Here is a 24,976-nt window from a genome sequence, read left to right as displayed (position 1 = left end):
TGGGAATGGTAGACATGTGCAAAAAAAAAGGTTAAGGGAAGCATATGTCGTGTGGTTGGAGATCCCCAGCTGGGTATTAATCGATTCGGATCGTCGTTACTTCTCGGATATGAAGACTGGATCGCTGCCCTTCATCGTAGATAACAAGCGAAACAAAAATTTGGATTTAAAAGGAACCTAGTGTAGGTCAAGTGAATGATCTAGATTAGGAAAATGCTAGATTCAGGCTAGAAGATTCAGGTAATAAACTAACTTGTGAAATAAAACTTGGCTTAAGGACCCACTTCTAGTAAGCTTTTCTGCAAAATGAGTCCTTGAACTTTGATGAGCTTTACCTTGATTCCCAAAAGACAGCATACCCTTGAGAGTCTTTTCTTTAGTCGGGTAAGTCTTGCTGAGTAATTGCGTACTCAGGGTTTTATCCCTTGTTGTTTTTGTAGGAGAAGTTTTATTCCCTTATCTTTGGGTTAGTTACTTCATGTGGAGGACTTGAAGCTTAGAAGGTTTTTATATATCTCTTATGGAAAGGCTTCACCCTTCCAATTATTGTAGTTAAGTTATGCCCTTCAAGTACTATCAGGACTTGTAATAAATACATCTCTTTCTACCATGTAAAACTTGAGTTCTGGAATGTAAAGTGTACTTTGTAAAAGTCTTCCGCTCTATCTCCAATGTGTGTGTATCAAATGTGATTACTGTAATATACCTGTTATGTGGGAGATCCTTGGGATGATGAGTTCCAGTTGGCGAACTCGATAGCCTTGTTAAGTTACCCGGTACACGTGCACAACCATCTGAGGCCATTAAGGCAAGGATTGGTGCATGTGGGTCTGATAACTTGGGAGGGCTGTCACAGCGTGGTATCGGAGCGATCCCCCATTAGCATGGATATTAAAGTAATCCTTTGATAAACTTCAAAATGATTTTTATAAACTTAAGAATCTATAATCAAGGCCTGATAGTAGAAGTGCAAATAATATGTGGTTAAAACTAAGGACTATCAGGTGGCTTAGTTTAAGATGCTAACCACTAACCCACAACCTGGGAAGGGTAATGCATACATGTGTAATGTTACTTTTAGTGCCATTCAGTTTTGAATGGATCGACGCTCAGGTAAAGGTGAGTTGTGAGAGCATGACCGAACAACCGTCGGTCTAGGGGAGTGCTTAAATGTGGCACTAGACTATATACATATTCTACGTATGTATATATGAAGGTTGCATTGTGGAGCAATTATTTTTCTGGGAATTGAGTACCCCATGGATGTGTATGGGTATACAGACATGGGAATACTGAAAAGTGTAACGTACTTGTAACGACGCACCTACGCGCAGGTAAGAAAGTAAGTTACCACAATGGGCTGCCCTGTGGTTAAAAGTGTGGCAGCGGCGCCTATGCGTGGCTCGGCGCTTAATGAGGAGCTGGCCTCCATATAGAAATATATGGAGTATAAATTGTGACCAAATGTGTGAATTGCATCATGGGATTTGGGCTGTAATGGAATATTCTGTAGGTACACTGACTAAACTCTAGGAAATTACGACTAGTTAACTCCGGAGTGAGTAGGTATGCCACCGCCATAGAGCGTGCAAGCCACTATATGCTAGCAAGATTGTGAGGACGAATAGGACGAGCATGCATCATGACATATAACTTTAAGTTAAACCCCCTATGTAGTAGCTTTAGTACGTGTTTCGTCTACCCTGTTCATGTTGTCTGTCTTTGCCTTTCTATGCTACCTTTCCTTGTTTTTGAAGACTGGAAGCCAAGTTTAGTTGGTGGGCAGAATACCTTGTGCTGCAGCCAGAAGGACGTTAAGTTCTTGGGTTGAGTTCTGTGAGGTATTTCGGGCACGTCATGTTCCAGAAGCCCCTATGCAAATAAAGTTCAAAGCGTTTTTGGATCTAAAGCAAGGTGAAGAAGCGAGTGTAATGGACTATTTGAGAGGTTTACTCGCCTATCCCAGTATGTTTTGGATTTTGTGGATACTAGTGAGAGGAAAAGGGTAATACTTCCTACGTGGTTTTAATGTGAAACTTTAGCTCCTGATGACAACCAGTTCGACTGAAGGTTATAATAAGGTGGTTAGTCAAGCTGTTCTGGGAGATAATAAGGTTTGTCTACATCAGGAGTTTAAGTGAAAGAAGTAAAGAATATGCACGATGTTAAGAAGTTTCTAGAGGTGTTCCCCAAGATTTTGCTTGGTTTACCTCCGGAAAGGGTCGTGGAATTTGTGATCGAGTTGCAGTCCGGAACTCCTATTACCCTGGAAGTAGTAAGATGAACCAATATTTGGAACAAATATTTTGGTGGACCTCTGGCTTATAAGGTGCAGCTGCCAGAAAATATTGCAGCAGTGCCCAACATATTCCACGTGTATCAGTTGAAGAAGTTTCTTCGAGCCCCCGAACTTGTTCTTGAGATGTCAAATGTCAATATTCAACCAGATTTAACCTACTCGAGTATTCCATAAAGGTTTTGGATCAAAAGGATAGGGCCACTCGAAGAATGTTATCGAGTTTTACAAGATACGGTGAAACCAAAACACACGGAAGACCAAGCCACATGAGAATTGGAGGAGAATCTAGAAAAGCATGTTCCTGAGTTTCTAGTGTCTTGTAAACCTAGGTCTGGTGTGTTTTGTCCTTAACATAAACCAAAAGAGGTACGCCTCTCGTCTTTTAAGAGTAATGGGGAAATAAACTAGTGATGCATTTCCTTTTTCCATTACTTGACCTAGAATTTTAAATCTCGGGACGAGATTCCTTTTTAGGGGGGAAGGATGTAACACCCCTGGTGTTACAAGAACTAAAATTTTGGCATAACATCATATGCATCCACATCATTTTGCTTGATATCCCTAGAATGCATTTTACTAGGTTAAAAGTTCAACTCAAATGTGATGTGTTGTGTTGTTGGGAGCGAGGGAAGATTAAAAACCCTGTTTGCAATCAAGTTTAAGTGCACCACTTCTAAACAGTGTCATTTTGGACATGAGATATATACACCAAAGTGGGATCTTAGGTTAAGGAGTAACTCTACTCTTAAGTGATGAACCCAAAGTGGTGAGATTGTTGGAGAAAAGCAATCCCAATTGAAACCTTAAAGAAGCCCAAAAGTGGAATTTTAAATCTAGAGAGAATTTGCTAAAGGTATATATATAAAAGTTGTAGGTTTTGGAAAGTTGAACAACTTTCATGTGTGGATATTTCCAAGTTTTATAGAAAAAGTTGGAGTAAAATGCTAAATTCAGTTTTGATTCAGATTTGAAGTTTGCTGAAAATAATATCAACTAGCTGTTTTGGTGGCTTTACAACTTTTGATCTATAAACAGTTTGAAGGTGGACAATGTAACAAAGTTGTAGAGCTACACTAGGGGTACAAATTTGCTTAGGCAACCCATCCCTAAAACCATATGAAACTGGGTGTAAAACTGGTCCAAAGTGGAGCTCACAGATTTGGATTTCAGACTTAGTGCAACTTACTAAATCTGAATTTTAGTGTTTTTGGTGCAACTTTGGAGCTTCTTTGTGCCTGATCCATGGAGTTCTGGGGTATATCTCTGCAGCAAAGTTGAATACCATATAATGGTGATCAAATATTCTTAAGAAAGTTTTGTTTGGTGCTGCACAAAAATTGAGTAAACTATGCCCAACCATTCTTTGTCAGGCATGTGTGTTCAGTTTCTTGTTTAGTTAGCTGCAGCTGAATTCTAGTGTTTTTACCTAACTTCAGGGCACTATAACTTTTGATCCATGAAGTTATAGTCTGCACTCTCTATATAAAACTGTTAGAGGGTGGTGTGGGGAGTAATTTTCATTAAGTTGGATCGCCGTGACCTTGCATAGAACTAGGAGAAAAGCTTGCTCGAAGCTGTGGTGTCAAACATTTGGGTTTCAGCACTAGGTTCAGTTTATTGAAGCTGAAATTCATTGTTTTTCATCTGACTTTGGAGTTCTCCTTTGCCTTGTCCATGGTGTTTCGAGCTGCATGCCCTATAGAAAAATGTTAGGGGATGGTTTGGTGAACAAATTTCCTTAAGTAGGTTTGTCTTGATACTACACAAATTTGGGAGAAATGTTGGTCCAAAGAGGGGCTGTCGGGATTTAATGTCCGAACTCAGGTTTCAGCCAACTGAAAGACCAAGTTCAGTGTGCTTACTCAGTTTTAGATCCTTGTTGTGACTAATCCATGTGGGTATGAGCCATGACTCCTGTAGCAATGTTGAAGATCTTTGGTTAGTGAGTAGATTTCTTATTATGAGATTGGCATGGTCCTGCACAGAGCTTGCAGTAAACTGTCCCAAAACATTCACTGTCAGGTTTTGGATTTCAGCTAACTGAAACAAGAAAGTTCAATTGGTTTGGGACAACTTTGGGGCATTATAACTTTCTATCAGTGTGTTTTCAGCCATGTGTTGCTATAGCAAGTTGTTAGAGGGCAGGATGGAGAGCGGTTTTTGTTAATATACATTTTTCCCGTTTTTACTTCAAATCGAGAGAAAATTCTGCTCCAAGTCGAGTTGTCAGTCTGGGAAAATGCTGAATCTTATTCAGTTAGTAAAAGCCATGATTCAACATTTTCACCCCACTTTGAGGCACAATAATTCGTAATCTGTGAGCTTTCGACCTTGAGTTGCTGCAGCACTTTCTTAGAGCTATATTTTGTGAGAAAATTTTGTTAACAAAGGTCAACATGTATTACATGGAATCGTGAGGATCAAAGGGGTTAAGGATGGGGATTTAGTTGTTTAGTGCTGAATTCAGTTTCGGTGACTGAAAACTTGGTTTAGTTTTGGGAGCAGAGAGCTCTCCACGTTGTAGTTATGCTCCCCATGTGTCAGTAATTTAAAGCTGTGGTTAGAGATGGGAAGAGCTGGTAGTTGGAAGAGAGTTCAACCAATCCACTAGCTGGGTGTGGGGCTGAACGTGCTTCAGTTTGGAAGAGTGTTCAGCTAATCCACTAACTTGTGTGCTCCATGTGCATGTCGGCAGGAGCTAGCTTGCTTGCCTCCTGTAATTTGAGCGTTGAGCTCTGCAGGACTGTGAGGCTTGAACGGACACGCGTAGTGGACGTGGCACTGGTTGCAGGGAGCCAGGTTTGTCCCCTATTCTAGATGTTTTCCCCTGGTGGTGGCCGACGGTCATCGAGCTGGGCTGCCACGCAGCTACTTCCTGTCTGTGCCACATGCAAGAGCTGCCACGCAGCTGTCTGTGTGCTTTCGCTGGGACGTGTGGCTGGCTGCGCGTGCAATTCTCCTCTCCTTCCTAGTTTAAAATCCAAAGTGCAGTAATCTTCCTCCTTCCTTTTTCCTATTGCTGTGCTCTACAGTTCAATAATTTCCCTGCCATCTCTCGGCCTTTAGTGAATTTCTCCATGAGCTTTACTGGACACCGAACTCGCATTCGAGTTGACATGCTTTGCGTCGTTCAACTGGCCAGAGCTCGCCGCATGTCATCTCCGGTTCTTCCCAGCCCATGGTGTGTGTCGCTGCACACTTGCCATCGGTCGTCGGCCATCGACCCCACGCTCATTCTCGCAACCTCACTGCAGCATCGTCGTTCTCCCAGTTCTGCGTGAACGTCTGTGGTAAGCGGTGGCCGCTGGTATGGTTGCTTGCTTGAATGTATGCGTAGTTGTGAGAGTCTAGAGACTTTGCATTTCATATCCTTACATAAGCATCCATGTATTTGCAATTGACTTGTAGAACATCTAGAGAAGAAGCGGTGTCTGAAAAAGGAGTTCACTCCAGAGCCTCTTGATCCAGTGGTGGAGTTTTATCTAACTACTTATAGAGTAGAATAATTTTGGGATCTACTCCTGCAATAAGGCAAGCCCCGGTGCATTTGCCACCTCCCTTGTGTTTACAAAATTTTATCACTTATATGCTGCATTAGGTGATAGGAGTTGATTGATTAAACACTTGATGCATTACCATCCTTGAAAGATTGATTACCATACCTTGTCACCTGTTTTATAAAAGCTAGAGATGCTTAGTCATGCTGATAGACTAAGAAAAATGTTTTTGATCTATGACTCATGTTTTCACAAAAAGAAAATGGGCTTGGGATAATGAAGGCATCAAGACGTTGATAAATTCATTATCCAGGCATGGCCCCTCTGCCAGGCGCCAAAATTTTGAAATAGTTTAAAATGGGACCAGACGCTGAGCAGGAAAGGTCGCCCGTCTGTGTCGATTAAGGACCGTACCGATTGTTGGCCTGATGATCTAGGACCTTTTATCTGGCCACATACCTCGTCATGGGTAAGCCTGAACCCGGCTATTCCATACGTGAAAAGACAATCGCGCACTGGGAGTGGAGAGATGGCGAGAGTGGCACGTACCCTCCTGGCAAAGGACCGCCTAAAAGGGGTGGTGTGCTCTCGGGTGGCGCGGACCTGTTCATGTGATGGAGGATCCGTGGGAATGGTAGACATGTGCAAAAAAAAGGTTAAGGGAAGCATATGTCGTGTGGTTGGAGATCCCCAGCTGGGTATTAATCGATTCGGATCGTCGTTACTTCTCGGATATGAAGGCTGGATCGCTGCCCTTCATCGTAGATAACAAGCGAAACAAAAATTTGGATTTAAAAGGAACCTAGTGTAGGTCAAGTGAATGATCTAGATTAGGAAAATGCTAGATTCAGGCTAGAAGATTCAGGTAATAAACTAACTTGTGAAATAAAACTTGGCTTAAGGACCCACTTCTAGTAAGCTTTTCTGCAAAATGAGTCCTTGAACTTTGATGAGCTTTACCTTGATTCCCAAAAGCCAGCATACCCTTGAGAGTCTTTTCTTTAGTCGGGTAAGTCTTGCTGAGTAATTGCGTACTCAGGGTTTTATCCCTTGTTGTTTTTGTAGGAGAAGTTTTATTCCCTTATCTTTGGGTTAGTTACTTCATGTGGAGGACTTGAAGCTTAGAAGGTTTTTATATATCTCTTATGGAAAGGCTTCACCCTTCCAATTATTGTAGTTAAGTTATGCCCTTCAAGTACTATCGGGACTTGTAATAAATACATCTCTTTCTACCATGTAAAACTTGAGTTCTGGAATGTAAAGTGTACTTTGTAAAAGTCTTCCGCTCTATCTCCAATGTGTGTGTATCAAATGTGATTACTGTAATATACCTGTTATGTGGGAGATCCTTGGGATGATGAGTTCCAGTTGGAGAACTCGATAGCCTTGTTAAGTTACCCGGTACACGTGCACAACCATCTGAGGCCATTAAGGCAAGGATTGGTGCATGTGGGTCTGATAACTTGGGAGGGCTGTCACAATCTTAACCCTTGCTTTACCTTTCACAATTAATTTTGAGGAATTTACTTTCAACATTTATATTTGCCATGGTAGCATAGGGTTTGTTTTTAGTGTGTCTATCTCTTTATAAACACATTAGGTACTAGGGTCAAGTTGGGCTTAAGATTAGAAATTAATTATTGCAACAAAATTTAGAATCCAAATTCCTTCCTCTCTTGGGCATCGTGATGCTTTCGGTAGCAACTCAAATACTTGAATGAAATTACTCAAAAGTAAATGCTCGAAATAAAGTAAGGATTAGAAATGCCTCGATTTTTTATGAGGTATCAAAGAGCCAGGACTCTTCACTAGTCCTTGTTGGAGAAACAACTCCAACGCAAGGGTGTCGTTCTCCTTTACCCCATTCAAGGACTAAGTTCTCTCTATAGGCTAGTGAAAGCATCTAGGCCCCTGGTTGGTTTTAGTGATTAATGACAACGTAATATTATATGTGACTAACGTGTGTTTTGCAGAGACAAGTGGTAAGTTAGGTCACATGACAGGTAAAAGCACTACAATGTGAAAGCAATCCCGGAGATAAGAACTCGAAGCGACGGCTAAAACGACGGAACAAAAGGTGAAGGTCTACGGAGTCCGAGTGTCAAGGAGATGTGGACACTCGCGATTTAGTTAGGTCTTTTATTCTCTTTTAGCCGTACTATAAAGAGGGGTTGTCGATGAGTAGTTTGACCAAGAGAGTTCTAGTGTAGTGTTGGTGCACAATCACACTCATACACAGTGCTAGGTGTCACTCTAGAACTCACATACAAGTTAGAGCGAAAACCGATTTGAAAATCAGCTGAAAAACAAGACTTAGGGTTTCTGGCTTTGGGGCACCGGACTGTCCGGTGTGCACCGGACTGTCCGGTGCACCCTCTGCCAGGTGGGACCAGGCTGGTTCACAGCAGAGCCTTCCCAGTCGCAGAAACCCGAGAGCGCTGCCTTCGGAGATGAATTTTAGTGGCACACCGGACATCGCACCGGACTGTCCGGTGTGCACCGGACAGTGGACTGTTCACTGTCCGGTGCGCCATGAGTCCAACGGCTCTGTGTCAGAACTAGCCGTTGGAAGTGACCGTTGGCGCACCGGTGGCGCACCGTTGGCGCACCGGTGGCGCACCGGACTGTCCGGTGCGCCATCGCGCAGCAAGTTTCCTGTAACGGCTAGTTGGTGGGTGAGGGCTATTTATACCCCTTCCACCCACCATATTCAATGGCTTGCACTCCACATTTATTCCAGCACTTTGGTAGAGCATTGCAAGCACCAAAAGCCTAGTGAGGAGATTAGAGAATCATAATCCGCGCTTGTTCCTCATTAGCGCTAGTGAGAGCCACCTAGAGCACACACCACTTGCATTAGGCTTCTCTTGGTCAAGCGAAAGTCTATGGCTTGTTACTCTTGGTGATCGGCATCACCTAGACGGCTTGGTGGCGTTGGGAGCTCGGTGATCACCGTGAAGATCTTGTTGGTGACCCGACTCAAGTTTGTAAGCGGTCTCGAGGGATCCACCGCGCCGGAGTGGCAAAGGATCATCTCGTAGTGAGCACTTGGTTCTTGCGAGGACCAAGGGGGAGCGATACCCTTGCGCGGGTGCTCCAACGAGGACTAGTGGAGAGTGCCGACTCTTCGATACCTCGGGAAAAATTGGAGGAGTCTTCTAAACTTTGTTTTACATTCCGCACTTAATTCAAGCTATTTACTTTGTGTATTTGTTTAGCAAGTATTTGAAGCACTGTTTTAGCCTTGTTACATTTCTAGTATTATTTTCTTAGTGCTAGTTGTTGGGGTGAAGTTGGGCTCTTGTTTAGCTCTTGCTTAGGTTTTAATTAGTGTTGATTTTTAGAAAAGCCCAATTCACCCCCCCTCTTGGGCATCGTGATCCTTTCAATTGGTATCAGAACCTTGTTGCTCATAAATTAGCTTAACCGCTAGAGTTACGATGTCCGGTGGGGATGGACCTCCTCCCGTTTTTGATGGTGACGATTTTCCTTATTGGAAAATTCGTATGGAAGCATACTTAGAGGCTATAGACATTGGTGTCTATAAAGCCGCCACACAAGGGCTTCCCCAACCTAGAGATCCCACAAATCTTGTAGGTGATGAGTTCAATTATGAGAAATGGAATGCGAAGGCCAAAAACACCCTTTTTAGAGGCCTTTGCAAAGATGTGTTCAATAGAGTTAGGAATCATAAAAATGCTCATGATTTGTGGATGGACATTTGTGCTCTACACGAAGGAACTAGAAGTGAACGTGAGGAAAGATATCACATAGCTATGCGAAAGTTAAATTCTTTTGAAATGCTTGCTAATGAAAATGCAAACGCTATGTACTCACGACTTAATATTCTTGTAGAGGAAGTCAATGGATTGGGGCTTACTCAAATCTCACAACCGGATGTTGTGAGGAAGATTCTCAGTGTCCTCCCAATAGACAAATATGGACACATTGTCACTGTGCTACATCAAATGGATCTTTCGGTTACCACACCTACACAAATTTTGGGAAAGATCAATGCTCATGAAATGTACATGCACATCAACGACAAAGAAGAATCATCTTCCAAAAGAAAGGATTTGGCTCTCAAAGCAAATCATGAAAGAAAGGGAAAAGCGAAAATGCAAGTTGAGGAAGAATCCTCAAGTGATGATGACCTTGATGCAAATATTGCCTTGATGGTAAGGAAGACCACCAAGATGTTGAAGAAGCTAAATAGAGAAGGCATAAAATTTGATTCAAGAAAGAAGAAGTTCTTTTCCAACAAAAGAAAGCCCATTTCTGAGATGGACTGCTACAACTGTGGTGAGCTTGGTCATCTTGCTCATCAATGCAACAAGCCCAAGAAGAACAAGTTTAAGGGCAAGAAGGAAGATGACAGCGATGATGAAAAGAAAGAAAAGAAATTCTTCAAAAGAAGGGATGGGAAGCAAAAGAGGTTCCACAAAAAGAAGAATGGAAAGGCTTATATTGTTGGCGACTGGCTCACCGACGTCGAGTCATCAAGTGGATCTTCTTCAAGTGAAGAAGAGGATGATGAAAAAGTTGCGGCCATCGCCGGGGACTTCTCTTCACCACCACCATCGCCATCATCCACTTCTCACCTGTGCCTTATGGCTAGGGGTGAACGAAAGGTACAAAATGATATTAATATTGATGATGCTAGTGATAGTGATAGTGATGAAGAATTTGCTTCACCTTCATATGATGAGTTAGCTGACTTACTTAAAGAATATACTCAAATCATTAGAAAGTCAAAAGCTAAATGTGACAGGTTGAAAAATGAAAATGAATCTTTAAATGCCAAGTATGACATAGTTATGAAGGCTAGTGATGAAATAAAAGAAGAAAATAAAACTATGTCATCAACTATAAAAGAGCTCACAAACTCCCTAAAAGATGCTAAGGAGAAATATGACAAATTAAATGAAGCTAATAGGGAGTTGCAAAATAGACTAGTTAAGATCAAGGAAGACTATACTCAAATTAAATTTGATCATGACAATCTTCTTGTTGAAAATGAACTTTTATCTTACAAAACACATGAGGCTATTAACCCTGTTGTTAAGCTTGATGTAGCAACCTCATGTGATGATTTGGTTCAAGAAGAGCAAACTAGTCTACATGCTGAATTGACTGAAAAAGTTGAAGTCCTGACTTTAGACAACCAAAAATTGAAGAATTATTTGACTGATGCAACTACTAGAGGAAAAGTTGCTATTGAGAACAATGATTTCAACAATGAGTTGGCAGTGGATAATCAAAGGCTTAAGAATGAGGTCAAGAAATTAAAAAGTGAAAATGAACACCTTGCAACAAGTGTGCAAAAGTTCAACAAGGGTCAATACCTCCAAAATGAGCTGCTTATGAACACTGTTATGAAAAATAACAAGAGTGGTATTGGATACAATGCTTTTGTGCAAAAGAAAGCTATCACTCAATACAAGCCAATGCAGACTCACAAGCCTATCAAATGCTTTAAGTGTGGAAATGAAGGTCATTTTGCCCACAACTGCAAAGCTAAACCACCAACTCCCTTGCCTAAGCACTCAAGACCATTTGCTTTCAATGCTCACTATGTTCTAAGAAAGGTTGCAAATGGAAAGATTAAGGTTACATTCCTAGGTCCACCAAATAAGAGTAGACCTAGACAAATCTGGGTGGCAAAGTCCTTAATTGAGAGAGTCACTGGTCCTATGCAATATAGGGCTCTCAAAACTCAAGCTTGAATTGTCTGTGAATGTAGGTGAACTACAAGACCGGTGGGAGCCATTGGGTTATTGACAGTGGATGCACACAACATATGACAGGCAACCCACGGATGTTCACCTCATTAGATGAGAATGTTGATGGTCAAGATAAAATCACATTTGGAGACAACTCAAAAGGAAAAGTACAAGGACTTGGCAAGGTGGCAATCTCAAATGACTTATCAATATCAAATGTTCTCTTAGTTGCACCTTTGAGCTTCAATTTATTATCAGTGGGACAACTCTGTGATCTTGGACTTCAATGCTTATTCACTCCATCAGAGGTTATTGTAACAAAAATGGATGATGAATCAATGGTATTCAAGGGATTTAGATACAACAACCTCTACTTAGTGGATTTCACTTCAGAAGATGCAGACTTAAGAACTTGCCTCTTCACCAAAGCTTCTCTTGGATGGCTTTGGCATAGGAGGCTTGCACATGTTGGGATGAGCACACTCAAGAAGGTATTAAAGAAAGATATGGTTAGAGGATTAAAGGATGTGGTATTTGAAAAGGACAAGCCATGCAGTGCATGTCAAGCTGGAAAGCAGGTTGCTAATACACATCCCACTAAAGCTTTCATGTCAACATCAAGGCCACTGGAACTACTTCATATGGATTTATTTGGACCTACAAATTATGTCAGTACCGGTGGCAACCTCTACTGTTTAGTGATTGTTGATGATTTCTCAAGATACACTTGGGTGTTCTTTCTCCATGACAAATCTGAAGTTGCATCTATATTCAAGAAGTTTGCCAAGAAAGCTCAAAATGAATTTGATTGCAAGATTAAGAAGATTAGAAGTGACAATGGCAAAGAATTTGACAACACCAACATTCATGAGTACTGTGATGAAATTGGGATCAAGCATGAAGTATCTGCCACATATACACCTCAACAAAATGGAGTTGTTGAAAGGAAAAATAGGACCTTGATCACTCTTGCAAGAACAATGATTGATGAGTATAACACACCGGAGAGGTTTTGGGCCGAAGCTGTCAACACTGCTTGCTATGCATCAAACAGGCTATTTCCTCACCGGCTACTTGCAAAGACTCCTTATGAACTGCTAAATGGGAAAAAGCCAGACGTCTCTTTCTTCCGGGTGTTTGGGTGCAAATGCTACATCTACAAAAAACGCCATCATCTAGGGAAGTTTCAAAGACGTTGTGATATTGGTTTTCTTTTGGGTTATTCATTAAAGTCCAAAGCATATCGAGTATTCAACCAGGCCACTGGCGTGGTAGAAGAAACATATGATGTGGAATTTGATGAGACTAATGGCTCCCAAGGAGCACTTGAAAATCTTGATGATGTAGGTGATGAGCCACTTAGGGAAGCAATGAAGAACATGCCTATTGGAGCTATCAAACCAAAAGAAGATGAAGAAGAGGTGCAAATCATTGACAGGCCTTCTTCATCAAATGTACCACAAGATGATGAAAAAGATGAGAGGCATGCAAATGAAGATACATTTGTCTCTCATGAACAAGCAAGGGTACAAGCCGAAGATGTTGATGCTCCAGGATCTTCTTCCCAAGTGGTTGACAGGAGAAACTCATCACTACTTCAAGCTCATCCTCAAAACCAAATCATCGGGAGTCCTTCACAAGGGGTTATTACTCGATCACATAAACATGCTAATTTTATTGAACATCACTCCTTTGTTTCTTGTGTTGAGCCTACTTGTATAGATGAGGCGCTACAGGATCCGGACTGGGTGAATGCCATGCATGAAGAACTTAACAACTTCACCCGTAACGAAGTTTGGACCCTAGAGAAGCCCCCACAAGATGCAAGAATCATTGGAACAAAGTGGGTGTTCAGAAACAAACAGGATGATCAAGGTGTGATTGTAAGAAACAAGGCAAGACTTGTTGCAAAAGGATTCTCTCAAGTTGAAGGCTTAGATTTTGGAGAGACCTTTGCACCGGTTGCTCGACTGGAAGCCATCCGTATCCTGCTTGCATATGCATCATGCTATGATATAAAACTTTATCAAATGGATGTAAAAAGTGCATTTTTAAATGGCTTCATAAATGAACTTGTATATGTTGAGCAACCGCCTGGATTTGAAGACCCTAGATATCCTAACCATGCTTACAGGTTGTCCAAGGCGCTATATGGGCTAAAGCAAGCTCCAAGGGCTTGGTATGAGCGTCTTCGCGACTTCCTCATCGAAAAGGGCTTCAAAATCGGGACCGTCGACACAACTCTCTTCACCAAGAAACATAACGGTGATATTTTCATTTGTCAAGTATATGTTGATGATATAATCTTTGGCTCGACAAATGACTGTCATTGCAAGGAATTTGGTGAATTGATGTCGAAGGAGTTCGAGATGTCAATGATTGGTGAGCTAACATACTTCCTCGGCTTTCAAGTCAAGCAAATGAAAGATGGTAACTTTCTCTCTCAAGAGAAGTATACCAAAGACTTGTTGAAAAGATTCAACATGGAGAAGTGCAAACCAATCAAGACCCCCATGCCTACAAATGGACATCTCGACTTAGATGAGGGAGGTAACCCGGTTAATCAAACCCTCTACCGTTCTATGATTGGTAGTTTATTATACCTTACCGCATCTAGGCCCGATATCATGTTTAGTGTCTGCATGTGTGCTAGATTTCAATCTAATCCTAAGAAAGCTCATCTTCGCGCTGTTAAGAGAATTCTTAGGTATCTCAAGCACACCACAAGCGTTGGTCTGTGGTATCCCAAAGGAGCTACTTTTGATTTAATTGGCTATTCCGATTCGGATTATGCCGGTTGCAAAATTGATAGGAAAAGTACTTCTGGGGGATGCCATCTGCTTGGCAGATCACTAGTTTCATGGACATCCAAAAAGCAAAATAGTGTTGCCTTGTCAACTGCCGAAGCGGAATACATTGCCGCAGGTGCTTGTTGCACACAGATTTTATATATGAAACAAACTCTTCTAGACTATGGTGTAGTTCTAGAAAAAGTACCTTTGTTGTGTGATAATGAGAGTGCTGTTAAAATTGCTAATAATCCTGTACAACACTCTCGCACCAAGCACATTGATATCCGTCATCACTTCCTTAGAGATCATGTTGCTAAAGGAGATATTATTTTAGAAGGAGTGAGGTCGGAAGATCAATTAGCGGATATTTTCACTAAGCCACTTGATAAGACCCGCTTTTGCATGTTGAGGAATGAACTAAATATCCTTGATCTCAGAAATTTTATGTGAAATGTCAAATGGTGTTGTCACTTGCATTGCATATTTAAATTCCTTGTATTGCATCTAGGGCTTGTCTAACCTAGTTGAGATAACCGCCAATAAAGCGAGTGAAAAAGCTTAACTCGGGTCAAACTTGACAAGTCTTAGTTTTAAGCTTTTAGCACTTAAATTCTTACTTTCAAGCAATTATTGATTCTTGAAATATGCATGAGGTACTGCACTTAGGGGGAGTATTCAAAACTCAAATCACTCATGAAAAACCCCTAGTGCAAACCAAAATGCAAATTTCACCATTTGCCTATTTTCTCTAAAAATTATCTAGCCTATGGCAAAATATTTTGAAAAGTATATGAGGGTGCCAATACCTGTCCCAACAAGTGTTCTTTTGTGTGATTATAAGTTGGGATTTGGTTTGGTTAGGAGTTAGATAGAAAAATTCAAAATTTTCCAAACTCTCCTCTGTCTGGGCTCACCGGACAGTCCGGTGTGCACCGGACACTGCACTGTGCAATGTCCGGTGCACCGGCAGCCGCGCGCGAAGTTCCTCTTTTCCTGTGCGCTGTCCGGTGGTTCACCGGACATCTACTGTGCGCTGTCCGGTGTGCACCGGACAGCCACTGTAGACTGTCCGGTGTGCCCATCTCGCGTTTTAAAAAACAGCCTCCAGCCCGAGCCGAGCCAGAGGCCCTCTGGTTGTTCTTTTCCCCCAGCCGCCCAGCCTCTGCGTCTGGCGTTTTCCTCCTCCCGGCGACCTCTCCGGCGGCCACCATCTCCGGCCATCATCGCCGGCGACCTCGCCTCTCTCCATCCCTCCCTCGGTGAGCAAGTCTCTCTCCCATCTCCTGTTCTTCTTCCTCTCAGTCCTCTGTGAAAAGTCTACCCCCTCTCTACCCTTTCTCCCACCTTTTGCAAATCTTCAAATTCCTGTGAATCCAATTGTTGAAATGTGTTCATGTACCTCCATTGTGTATCCCTGCAAACCTTTAGCTCCTTCGGGAGGGCATTCCCACCTCAAATGGCCATATTCCTAAAACCCTAGATCCCCGCACACCAAGTGCTCGGTGAAATGCCCAAACCAGCCAAACTTGCTCCAATTGAACCCAAATTTTTCAGGCACCTTCACCACACTTCCAGTAACCTACATGCCAAATTTCACGCCAATCCGAGATCCCAGGCTTAAATTTAACCAAAATTCTCGTTTTGCACGATCGTTTCCGAGCCGAGTGCCCAAAACCCTATTTCTTCGCCTAAATTCAAACCAAGCACACACTTCACTCATATTGACCTATATAAACCTATTCGTGGAGTATCGGCTCAATCCCATATCGTTTTGTGCCTCAATTTGCATTCCAATCATCCTATGTCTCTATTTGTCCGTCAAACGTCGTTTTCACGGCTTTTGACTTATCAATCGTCCTGTCTCGTGCCATATCTCTTTGTGTATGTATTTGTTCACATTTCATATGCTTATGACTATGTGACTAATACGTGCTCACCTCTTCTGTCATTTCAGTGACTTTGTGTGTGCCGTCTTCCGTTCTGCCTGGATCGTCACCTCCAGTGTGCGCTTTCCAGGTAGACATCTCACTCTTTGATAATTCTATCAGTCACTATTTGCTCTGTGCTTAGTCTCTCTATCTCATTTGCAGACTTTAGTTCAGGATGCCGCGCACGAAGAATGCGTCGGCGTCAGGGGGTGGCGATGACGAGGACCCTCGTCGCCCCTTCAGGCAGGTGAAGGGGAAGACTGTCTTTTTGGAGCAGCAGGAAGGCCGCAAGAAGCGGCGGTCGGACAGAGAGGCTCGTGCCGCAGCAGCAGCTGCAGCAGCCGCTGCACAGGCAGCACTTGGAGATCAGCCGGATGTTCCTTCAGATCAGATTGCTTTCCGTGCTCGTCGTGTCGCCTCCCGGTCTCGCTCATCCACTCACACCTCCGCTGCCACTCCACCACCCACTCTTCCTGCCCCAGTCACTCCTATTGCTCCATCCACCTCCACCGCCATACCCACTACCAGCACCACGCCAGCTTCCACTGCTTCCCCTGCCCCCGCTCCCGCTTCTGCTCCACCTGTTCCCCCTCCTCGCTTCCGGGAGCGTGACGAGACTGAGGTCCGTCCACTGGTTTCGGATCCTCGTCTATTTGATCTTCAGCGTGCTACTGCAGCCCGGGTACGTCGGTTCAGGTACGTACCCGTGGAGTCTTGGCTGCCAGCTCAGAGAGACCCAGCAGCAGGAGTTCTTTTCAGCACTCGGATTCAGGAGTCTTTCTTCAGGGCTCAGATGTCAGCTCAGATTGCGCTACGAGTTCACCGCCTCTTGGATCTTCCAGCCTTCTTGCTAGCAGCCGGTGCTGAGTCTGAGGCGCATCTCACATATTTGCCAGGCCTTCTATCCTTTCTGACTATCAGCGGCAGATATGTTGAGGAGTGGGTCCGCGTCTTCTATGCCTCTGTTTGGATTGACCCGGATCATCAGTGGATGAGGTTCCGTTTTGAGCGCGAGGATGTCACGATCACTGCCAGTCAGATCAGACAGCTTTTTGGATTCCCTGATTCGTCGACTCGCCTCCACAGTCTCTGTTACGGCACTTCAGATCCTCCACGTCGCCCTCACGGCGGTGTGGCTCCAGGGACAGCTCACGTCGCGGCTCTGTTCCGCCCGCCTTTTTCAGATGGGTCGCGACGTTCTCCAGCAGACTTCACTCCGGCAGCGAAGTACTTATATGAGCTCGTCAGACGGACACTCCTGCCTAGGATGGGATACAGGGAGGCCACTACTCATATTCAGCTATGGCTCCTTGGTGCCCTGGTATCCCACTCTGAGTTTGATGTTGTGGACTTTCTGATCTGTGAGATTGAGGACACTGTTCTGGATGGGATTCGTGCTCGACGACAGCTGCCCTATGCTCACTACTTATGCCACATATTTGCGCAGCTGATCCAGCCACCTCGCTTTCAGAGCACCCTTGAGGCCTCTCGCCTTGTGTTTGGATCTTACCGTCCTGCTCCAGAGATTCCAGTGCCAGCTTATGCTCCTGTGTTTGACACTCAGGCCGAGGATGCCGCACTTCGACAGTTTGACACCCAGGGTGCAGCAGATGATGATGATGATGATGATGATTTTGGGATTCCTCCTCCACCTCCGCCTCCTATGCCTCCACGCTCTCATGATCATGAGGCTGGGAGCTCTAGTGCTGCCCCTGCTACCACTCAGGCTATGGACCCTGCTCTAGCTTCGATTCTTCAGACTCTCACTCAGCAGCAGGCTCAGCTGGCAGCCGAGCAGGCCCGTATGTCCGAGAGGATGCTCTCAATGTTTCAGACTATGCAGGACAGGCAGGATTCACTTCAGCAGCAGCTTATTCAGGATAGGGCAGAGAATAGGGCATTCATGGCCCTCATGCTTCAGCATTCTGGTATCTCAGCGTCTCCAGTTCAGTCTGCTCCGCCTTCTTCGCTTCACGCTCCAGTAGTGCCTTCGATCTTGTCTGCACCCCCTGCTGTTACCTCTCCGCTCCGGCCGGTCACCTTGGCGTTCACTTCTCCAGTTCTCAGCTCTGTCTGCCCGCAGCCGCCAGTGCCACCAGCATCTGCTGTTACCACTACCGCTGTGGCAGTATCTGTGACTGCATCTGCTCCGGTAGCTCCTGCAGCGCTGCCTGCGTCCGAGTCAGTACCAGCTCCAGCTTCTACCGCAGATCCTGGATCCGAGCCTGACTCTGACCCTCCGTCGGCGTTTGCTCTGCTACCTCGACCTCGACCGGATGCGCCCCCGTCGCCTCCTCCTGCATCAGGTGTTTAGGTCCCTTTTGGTGTTTGACGCCAAAGGGGGAGAGATATGAGTTGTGAGAGCTAGGGGGAGTCAGAGAGTTAGTAGAGAGTCAGTGTCCTTTTGATGTAATATTTGTGCCTGCTACTCTCTGTACTAGCTTTATGTTTTTGGCTCACAAACTCGTCATATACTCTCGTTGCTTTTGGTTGACTGTGTGTATTACGTTTTCACCTTATATCATATCTCCAGTCTTCTAGTTCTTGTTTCATTAATTTACTTTTTCTTTTATATGAACAAGAATCTTATGATGTGTATGCGCTCACTCTTATTATTATGGTACACATTCTTTCTGTCAAAAATTACTGAGTATAACTAACCATTTTTTCAATTGACAGAATCTTCAAAACAAACTACTCTCACAAAACTTGTAGGGTTGTCATCAATCACCAAAAAGGGGGAGATTGAAAGCATCTAGGCCCCTGGTTGGTTTTAGTGATTAATGACAACGTAATATTATATGTGACTAACGTGTGTTTTGCAGAGACAAGTGGTAAGTTAGGTCACATGACAGGTAAAAGCACTACAATGTGAAAGCAATCCCGGAGATAAGAACTCGAAGCGACGGCTAAAACGACGGAACAAAAGGTGAAGGTCTACGGAGTCCGAGTGTCAAGGAGATGTGGACACTCGCGATTTAGTTAGGTCTTTTATTCTCTTTTAGCCGTACTATAAAGAGGGGTTGTCGATGAGTAGTTTGACCAAGAGAGTTCTAGTGTAGTGTTGGTGCACAATCACACTCATACACAGTGCTAGGTGTCACTCTAGAACTCACATACAAGTTAGAGCGAAAACCGATTTGAAAATCAGCTGAAAAACAAGACTTAGGGTTTCTGGCTTTGGGGCACCGGACTGTCCGGTGTGCACCGGACTGTCCGGTGCACCCTCTGCCAGGTGGGACCAGGCTGGTTCACAGCAGAGCCTTCCCAGTCGCAGAAACCCGAGAGCGCTGCCTTCGGAGATGAATTTTAGTGGCACACCGGACATCGCACCGGACTGTCCGGTGTGCACCGGACAGTGGACTGTTCACTGTCCGGTGCGCCATGAGTCCAACGGCTCTGTGTCAGAACTAGCCGTTGGAAGTGACCGTTGGCGCACCGGTGGCGCACCGTTGGCGCACCGGTGGCGCACCGGACTGTCCGGTGCGCCATCGCGCAGCAAGTTTCCTGTAACGGCTAGTTGGTGGGTGAGGGCTATTTATACCCCTTCCACCCACCATATTCAATGGCTTGCACTCCACATTTATTCCAGCACTTTGGTAGAGCATTGCAAGCACCAAAAGCCTAGTGAGGAGATTAGAGAATCATAATCCGCGCTTGTTCCTCATTAGCGCTAGTGAGAGCCACCTAGAGCACACACCACTTGCATTAGGCTTCTCTTGGTCAAGCGAAAGTCTATGGCTTGTTACTCTTGGTGATCGGCATCACCTAGACGGCTTGGTGGCGTTGGGAGCTCGGTGATCACCGTGAAGATCTTGTTGGTGACCCGACTCAAGTTTGTAAGCGGTCTCGAGGGATCCACCGCGCCGGAGTGGCAAAGGATCATCTCGTAGTGAGCACTTGGTTCTTGCGAGGACCAAGGGGGAGCGATACCCTTGCGCGGGTGCTCCAACGAGGACTAGTGGAGAGTGCCGACTCTTCGATACCTCGGGAAAAATTGGAGGAGTCTTCTAAACTTTGTTTTACATTCCGCACTTAATTCAAGCTATTTACTTTGTGTATTTGTTTAGCAAGTATTTGAAGCACTGTTTTAGCCTTGTTACATTTCTAGTATTATTTTCTTAGTGCTAGTTGTTGGGGTGAAGTTGGGCTCTTGTTTAGCTCTTGCTTAGGTTTTAATTAGTGTTGATTTTTAGAAAAGCCCAATTCACCCCCCCTCTTGGGCATCGTGATCCTTTCAGCTAGTTTTTGGCCACTCCAACGTAGTGAACCGCCCAACTATGTACAACGAGGTGAATCACCCATAAGCTCTCTAGGTGATCACCGAACTCCCCATCACTACCAAAACCATCTAGGTGATGTTGATCACACCAAGAGTAACAAGCACAAACTCTCACTTGACCAATCAAAGGCTAGTTTTAACAGGAGATGTACAATAGCTACTCTCAATGCACTAACGAAGCCACTAATTATGTGGTTGTCAAGTCTCAAGTTCCTTACTAGACAAAGGCTCTTCCTTCCACTTTAGAGGGTTTGTTTAGGTGATCAAATGGCCAAGAGAGATAGAATGGACATCCCAACTATACAACTTTTCACTATAGGAACTCTTGTTGAAATCACAGGCGTCAACCACCCAACACATGAGGATCAGACCATCGACATTGGTCCAATGAGACATAATGGTCACAGTAACCTCGCTATTTTAGATATAGTCGTTAGAGTGTGTTATAGGAGCATATGGTCTAACGACCCCTCAGCGAACCAGATCAATACTCACAATATCTCTCTTTTCACACTCTAGAGTGCGTCTAACTAGGGCACAATGGTCTGATAGTCACTCTGTATATAAGGTATGATGTCATTGCTGAAAGAACCATAACTGCTATAATTGCATTGTTTAGTTCAGTGGACTCTGTCGACCAGCCCAATACTACCAAAACCTCTCTACTCTAGTTTTGCATACTATCATACTAAGGTGCAATGGCCTGACAACCCCATTCACAAGATTTGACAATTATGCCTTTAAATATCATCCCACATGTAGGCATCAAATCGTAACCATTGGTCTGGCGACCCTGTTTCTTAGGTTCCGATTCCAATGCCTCCAAACTCTCCCGAATCACTTCAAATTCAAAAACTTTGTGAAAGAATTAGTACTTGCTAGTTCTGGACTTATTGTGAAAAGATCTCTAGCTGAATTAGTTAGATGGATTAAGTAACACTTTTTATGTTCTTAGTTTGACTTTCCAGTTTCTCACATGGTATAGCTGGGGTGTGCAGCAGGAGTTCAAGGTTTTCTCCATCTTACCCTGCAGTAAAGGTCGTGACTTCTTGATAAGAAAAACATAGTCGCTGCAACAGGTCGATGGGCACGTGAACATTTTTTTAAACACGGATATTTCACGTGCTCGCATGTGGATCCAGTTCGTATGTGAGGATGACCAGCCGCAGAATTTGCTTCGCCATTCTTCGTAGATCCCCACCAGTAAAAGTACTGTGAACTGTGCCTTACAGTCTCACAGCGACCAGCTCCACCCGGAGTCCCATACTCCCATGGCGTCTTCAGCTCCTGCCCCTGCCTCTACGTTACCTTGCAGCGAAGCCCATGACGCGCAGGCTCAGCTTCCCCACGTCGTAATTTTCCCGTTCATGGCCAAGAGCCACACCATCCCACTGGCGGACCTCGCCCACCTGCTCCGACGCCGGCAGATGGCCACCGTCACCTTCGTCACGACCCCGGGCAACGCGGCGTTCGTCCGTGCCGCGCTAGCTGGCGCCGACAGCGTGGCCATCGTGGAGCTCCCCTTCGCCGACAACCTGACCAAGCCGGGCGCCCCGCCGCTCCCGGAGTGCGTAGAGTCCCTCGACTTGATGTCCTCCTTCCCGGCCTTCGTCGAGTCTGTCTCCCTACTGCGGCCGCGGTTCGAGAAGACGCTCGCCGCCCTGCGCCCTCCCGCCAGCGCCGTCGTTGCCGACGCGTTCCTATACTGGGCGCACGAGGCGGCGGGCGCGCGCGGCGTCCCGACGCTGGCGTTCTTCGGCACGAGCGTGTTCGCACATGTCACCCGCGAGGTGTTGCTGCGCGACAACCCGGCCTCCGTGCTCACCCGCGGCACCCCGGACGCCGTGTTCACCGTGCCGGAGTTCCCGGACGTGCAGCTCGCCCTCGCCGACCTCGCGTTCCCCTTCAACGACCCGGCGACGACGGGGCCGACCCGCGAGATGGACGCCAAGATCGGGCACGCCATAGCCAGCAGCCACGGCCTGATCGTGAACACCTTCGACGCCATGGAGGGGCGCTACATCCAGCACTGGAACCGGAACATCGGGCCGAGGGCCTGGCCCGTCGGCCCGCTCTGCCTCGCGCGGACGGCCGAGGCGGCGTGGCATCATGGCGACGTGGCCAAGCCCGCTTGGATGCGGTGGCTCGACGAGAAGGCCGCTGCTGGCCGTGCCGTCCTCTACGTCGCGCTTGGCACGACGCTGGCCGTCGAGAGCGCTCAGCTGAGGGAGGTGGCGGACGGGTTAGACCGAGCTGGGTTAGACTTCATATGGGCCGTGAGACCCGTTGACGCCGACCTCGGAGCGGGCTTCGAGGAGCGCGTCCGGGGCAGGGGCGAGGTGGTGCGCGGGTGGGTGGACCAGCGCGCCATCCTTGCGCACGAGTGCGTCAAGGGATTCCTCAGCCACTGCGGCTGGAACTCGGTGCTGGAGAGCATCAGCGCCGGCGTGCCGTTGGCGGTGTGGCCGATGGGTGCCGAGCAGCCGGTCAACGCGAAGCTGGTTGTCGACGAGCTGGGAGTTGGGATCAGAGTGCCATCGAAAAGCAACGCGGTCAGCGGAATGGCCCGAAGCGAGCAGATTGCCAAGGTGACTAGCGAACTGATGACTGGTGAGCCGGGCGCCGATGCCGCAAGTAGAGATGGCAACGGATACAAACCCGCTGGGTTTTGCCGTCCCAAACCCGTACCCGTGAAAAATATCTATGCCCATTAAAAAATCCGTAGCCGTGACGGGTTTGAGATTTTGACCAAACCCGTACCCATCGGGTTAACGGGTACCCATGGGTTACCCGCGTGTTTCATCTGCAATATAATTATCTTCTCATAATCAATAAGTATCATAATGATTAATGATATCATGATCCAAAATCTATGTAATAAACAACGAGTTCATGATTTGGTATAAAAAATATTAGTAGAGAGAATGAAATACAAATAATAAGTTGTATAATTAAGTGACCTTGCACTAAGTTATCCATCCACCACATATATAACGCTAGTAAAAACTATAATAGCAAGCAAGCAACACTCTCACCGATTACTGATACATTCACCAATTGTTAAAAATTATGAAGCAAATAAGGAATAACAAGTTTCTTGTTCGTTTATAAAATAAAATGACAATATGCACTAGGTTTGGTCGGGTTTAAAAAACTCACGGGTTCACGGGTTTATGTACTATAGGAACAAACCCGTACCCATAAACCCGCTGGGTACAGATTTATACCCATTAACAAATCCACGGTTATGAAAATTGGCCCAAACCCGTACCCTAATGGGGTAAAAACCCATCGGGTTTCGGGTACCCATTGCCATCTCTAGCCGCAAGGAAAATGTCTGCGCTGGCAGCCAAAGCGCGGGAGGCCGTGGCCGGGTCGTCGTGGAGAGCCGCGGGGGAGCTCATCGGTGTTTTGAGCAAGCGGAAGCGGAGCAAACCGCAATCGTAGAATCGTTCTGATTCCTTTATCCTGTTTTTAGGGCTGTATTTGTAGTCCGATCAAGATGTGCTGTATCGTATTTTTCTGATTCGTTTGTTTCCTATCAGAACTTCGGCTCGTATATAGCAGCCAGGTTAGGGCATGTTCGGTTTAATCTTTGATCAATATGGATTGAATGAGATTAAGTGAGTTTAAATCATAAACAAAAACAAGTTAAAATTCTTCTTAATCTTTTTCATTCCCCTACAACTCAATTGGAATAAATAAGAAAAAAAAAACAAACAAGTCAGATCCCTCCGACCGCGGCCACGCCCATCCGACCGTGCCTTGATTATGGCTTCACGTCAGAGCTCGATCCAGACTTGTTTCCTCTGTCGGTTCTCGGTTGCCTTGAAGCGCATGAATCACTCCTCGATCGGTGAGGAGAAAATGACCTCCACCATCTTAGCCAGATGACATGACCGGACGTCTTTCGTTGCTCCACACAGCCCGTAGTCGTCCGATCACCTCCTCTACGGTGGTGTCGTTGAGATCCAGAAGCATCTCGATTTGCAAGGTTATTAGGGTTAGAATGCAATAGTTTCTTCACTATATACCTCCTTCTCGAGATGTCGGGGCTATTTACTTCGGATTAAAAACAGCTACTAAAACTACTGCAAATACGATCCATCGAGACCGTGTGTGGCCGCGAGTCCATCTGCCCATGCATGACCCGGTGGATCAAGGCTGGATGCCGCACGTGGCCGGTCACCGGCGAGCGGCTCCGCACCGCCGACGTCGTGGCGAACGCCGCACTCCGCGTGATCATCGAGCGGATGCTGCTCACTCAGCAACGGCGTCTCGCTTCCGGATCGGGACCCAAGCAGCTCAGGGCACCGTCACGGCGCGCTCGGCAACACAGCCTTGCCATTCGGGCCGGCCGTCGCCCGCGGCCTACATAAAGTTGTCGCCGAGCTCTCGATGGGTTCCACCGCGAAGCGCAGGGAGGCCAGGCCACACGCGAGGCCCGCAAGCCGG

At 45.6% G+C, this 24,976-nt stretch overlaps 1 protein-coding gene and 1 long non-coding RNA gene across 2 annotated transcripts; both read left to right on the top strand.

Moving 5' to 3' along the window:
• Nucleotides 1–1,112: 1,112 nt before the first annotated feature.
• On the top strand, nucleotides 1,113–7,140 carry LOC111590833 (uncharacterized). Its single transcript, XR_002749965.1, has 2 exons — nucleotides 1,113–5,589; nucleotides 6,862–7,140. It is a non-coding gene; the product is annotated as an uncharacterized lncRNA (long non-coding RNA).
• Nucleotides 7,141–21,600: 14,460 nt separating this feature from the next.
• Nucleotides 21,601–23,375, top strand: LOC103649130 (UDP-glycosyltransferase 90A1). Its single transcript, XM_020549356.2, has one exon. The coding sequence runs from the start codon at nucleotides 21,793–21,795 to the stop codon at nucleotides 23,233–23,235; it is 1,443 nt and encodes a 480-aa protein (XP_020404945.1). The 5' UTR covers nucleotides 21,601–21,792; the 3' UTR covers nucleotides 23,236–23,375.
• Nucleotides 23,376–24,976: the final 1,601 nt, after the last annotated feature.

Source organism: Zea mays, chromosome 2 (assembly GCF_902167145.1).
Source record: "Zea mays cultivar B73 chromosome 2, Zm-B73-REFERENCE-NAM-5.0, whole genome shotgun sequence".
NCBI classification, from domain to species: Eukaryota; Viridiplantae; Streptophyta; class Magnoliopsida; order Poales; family Poaceae; genus Zea; species Zea mays.
Note: the sequence above shows the minus strand (reverse complement) of the source record. Positions and strands in the feature narration are given on the sequence as shown.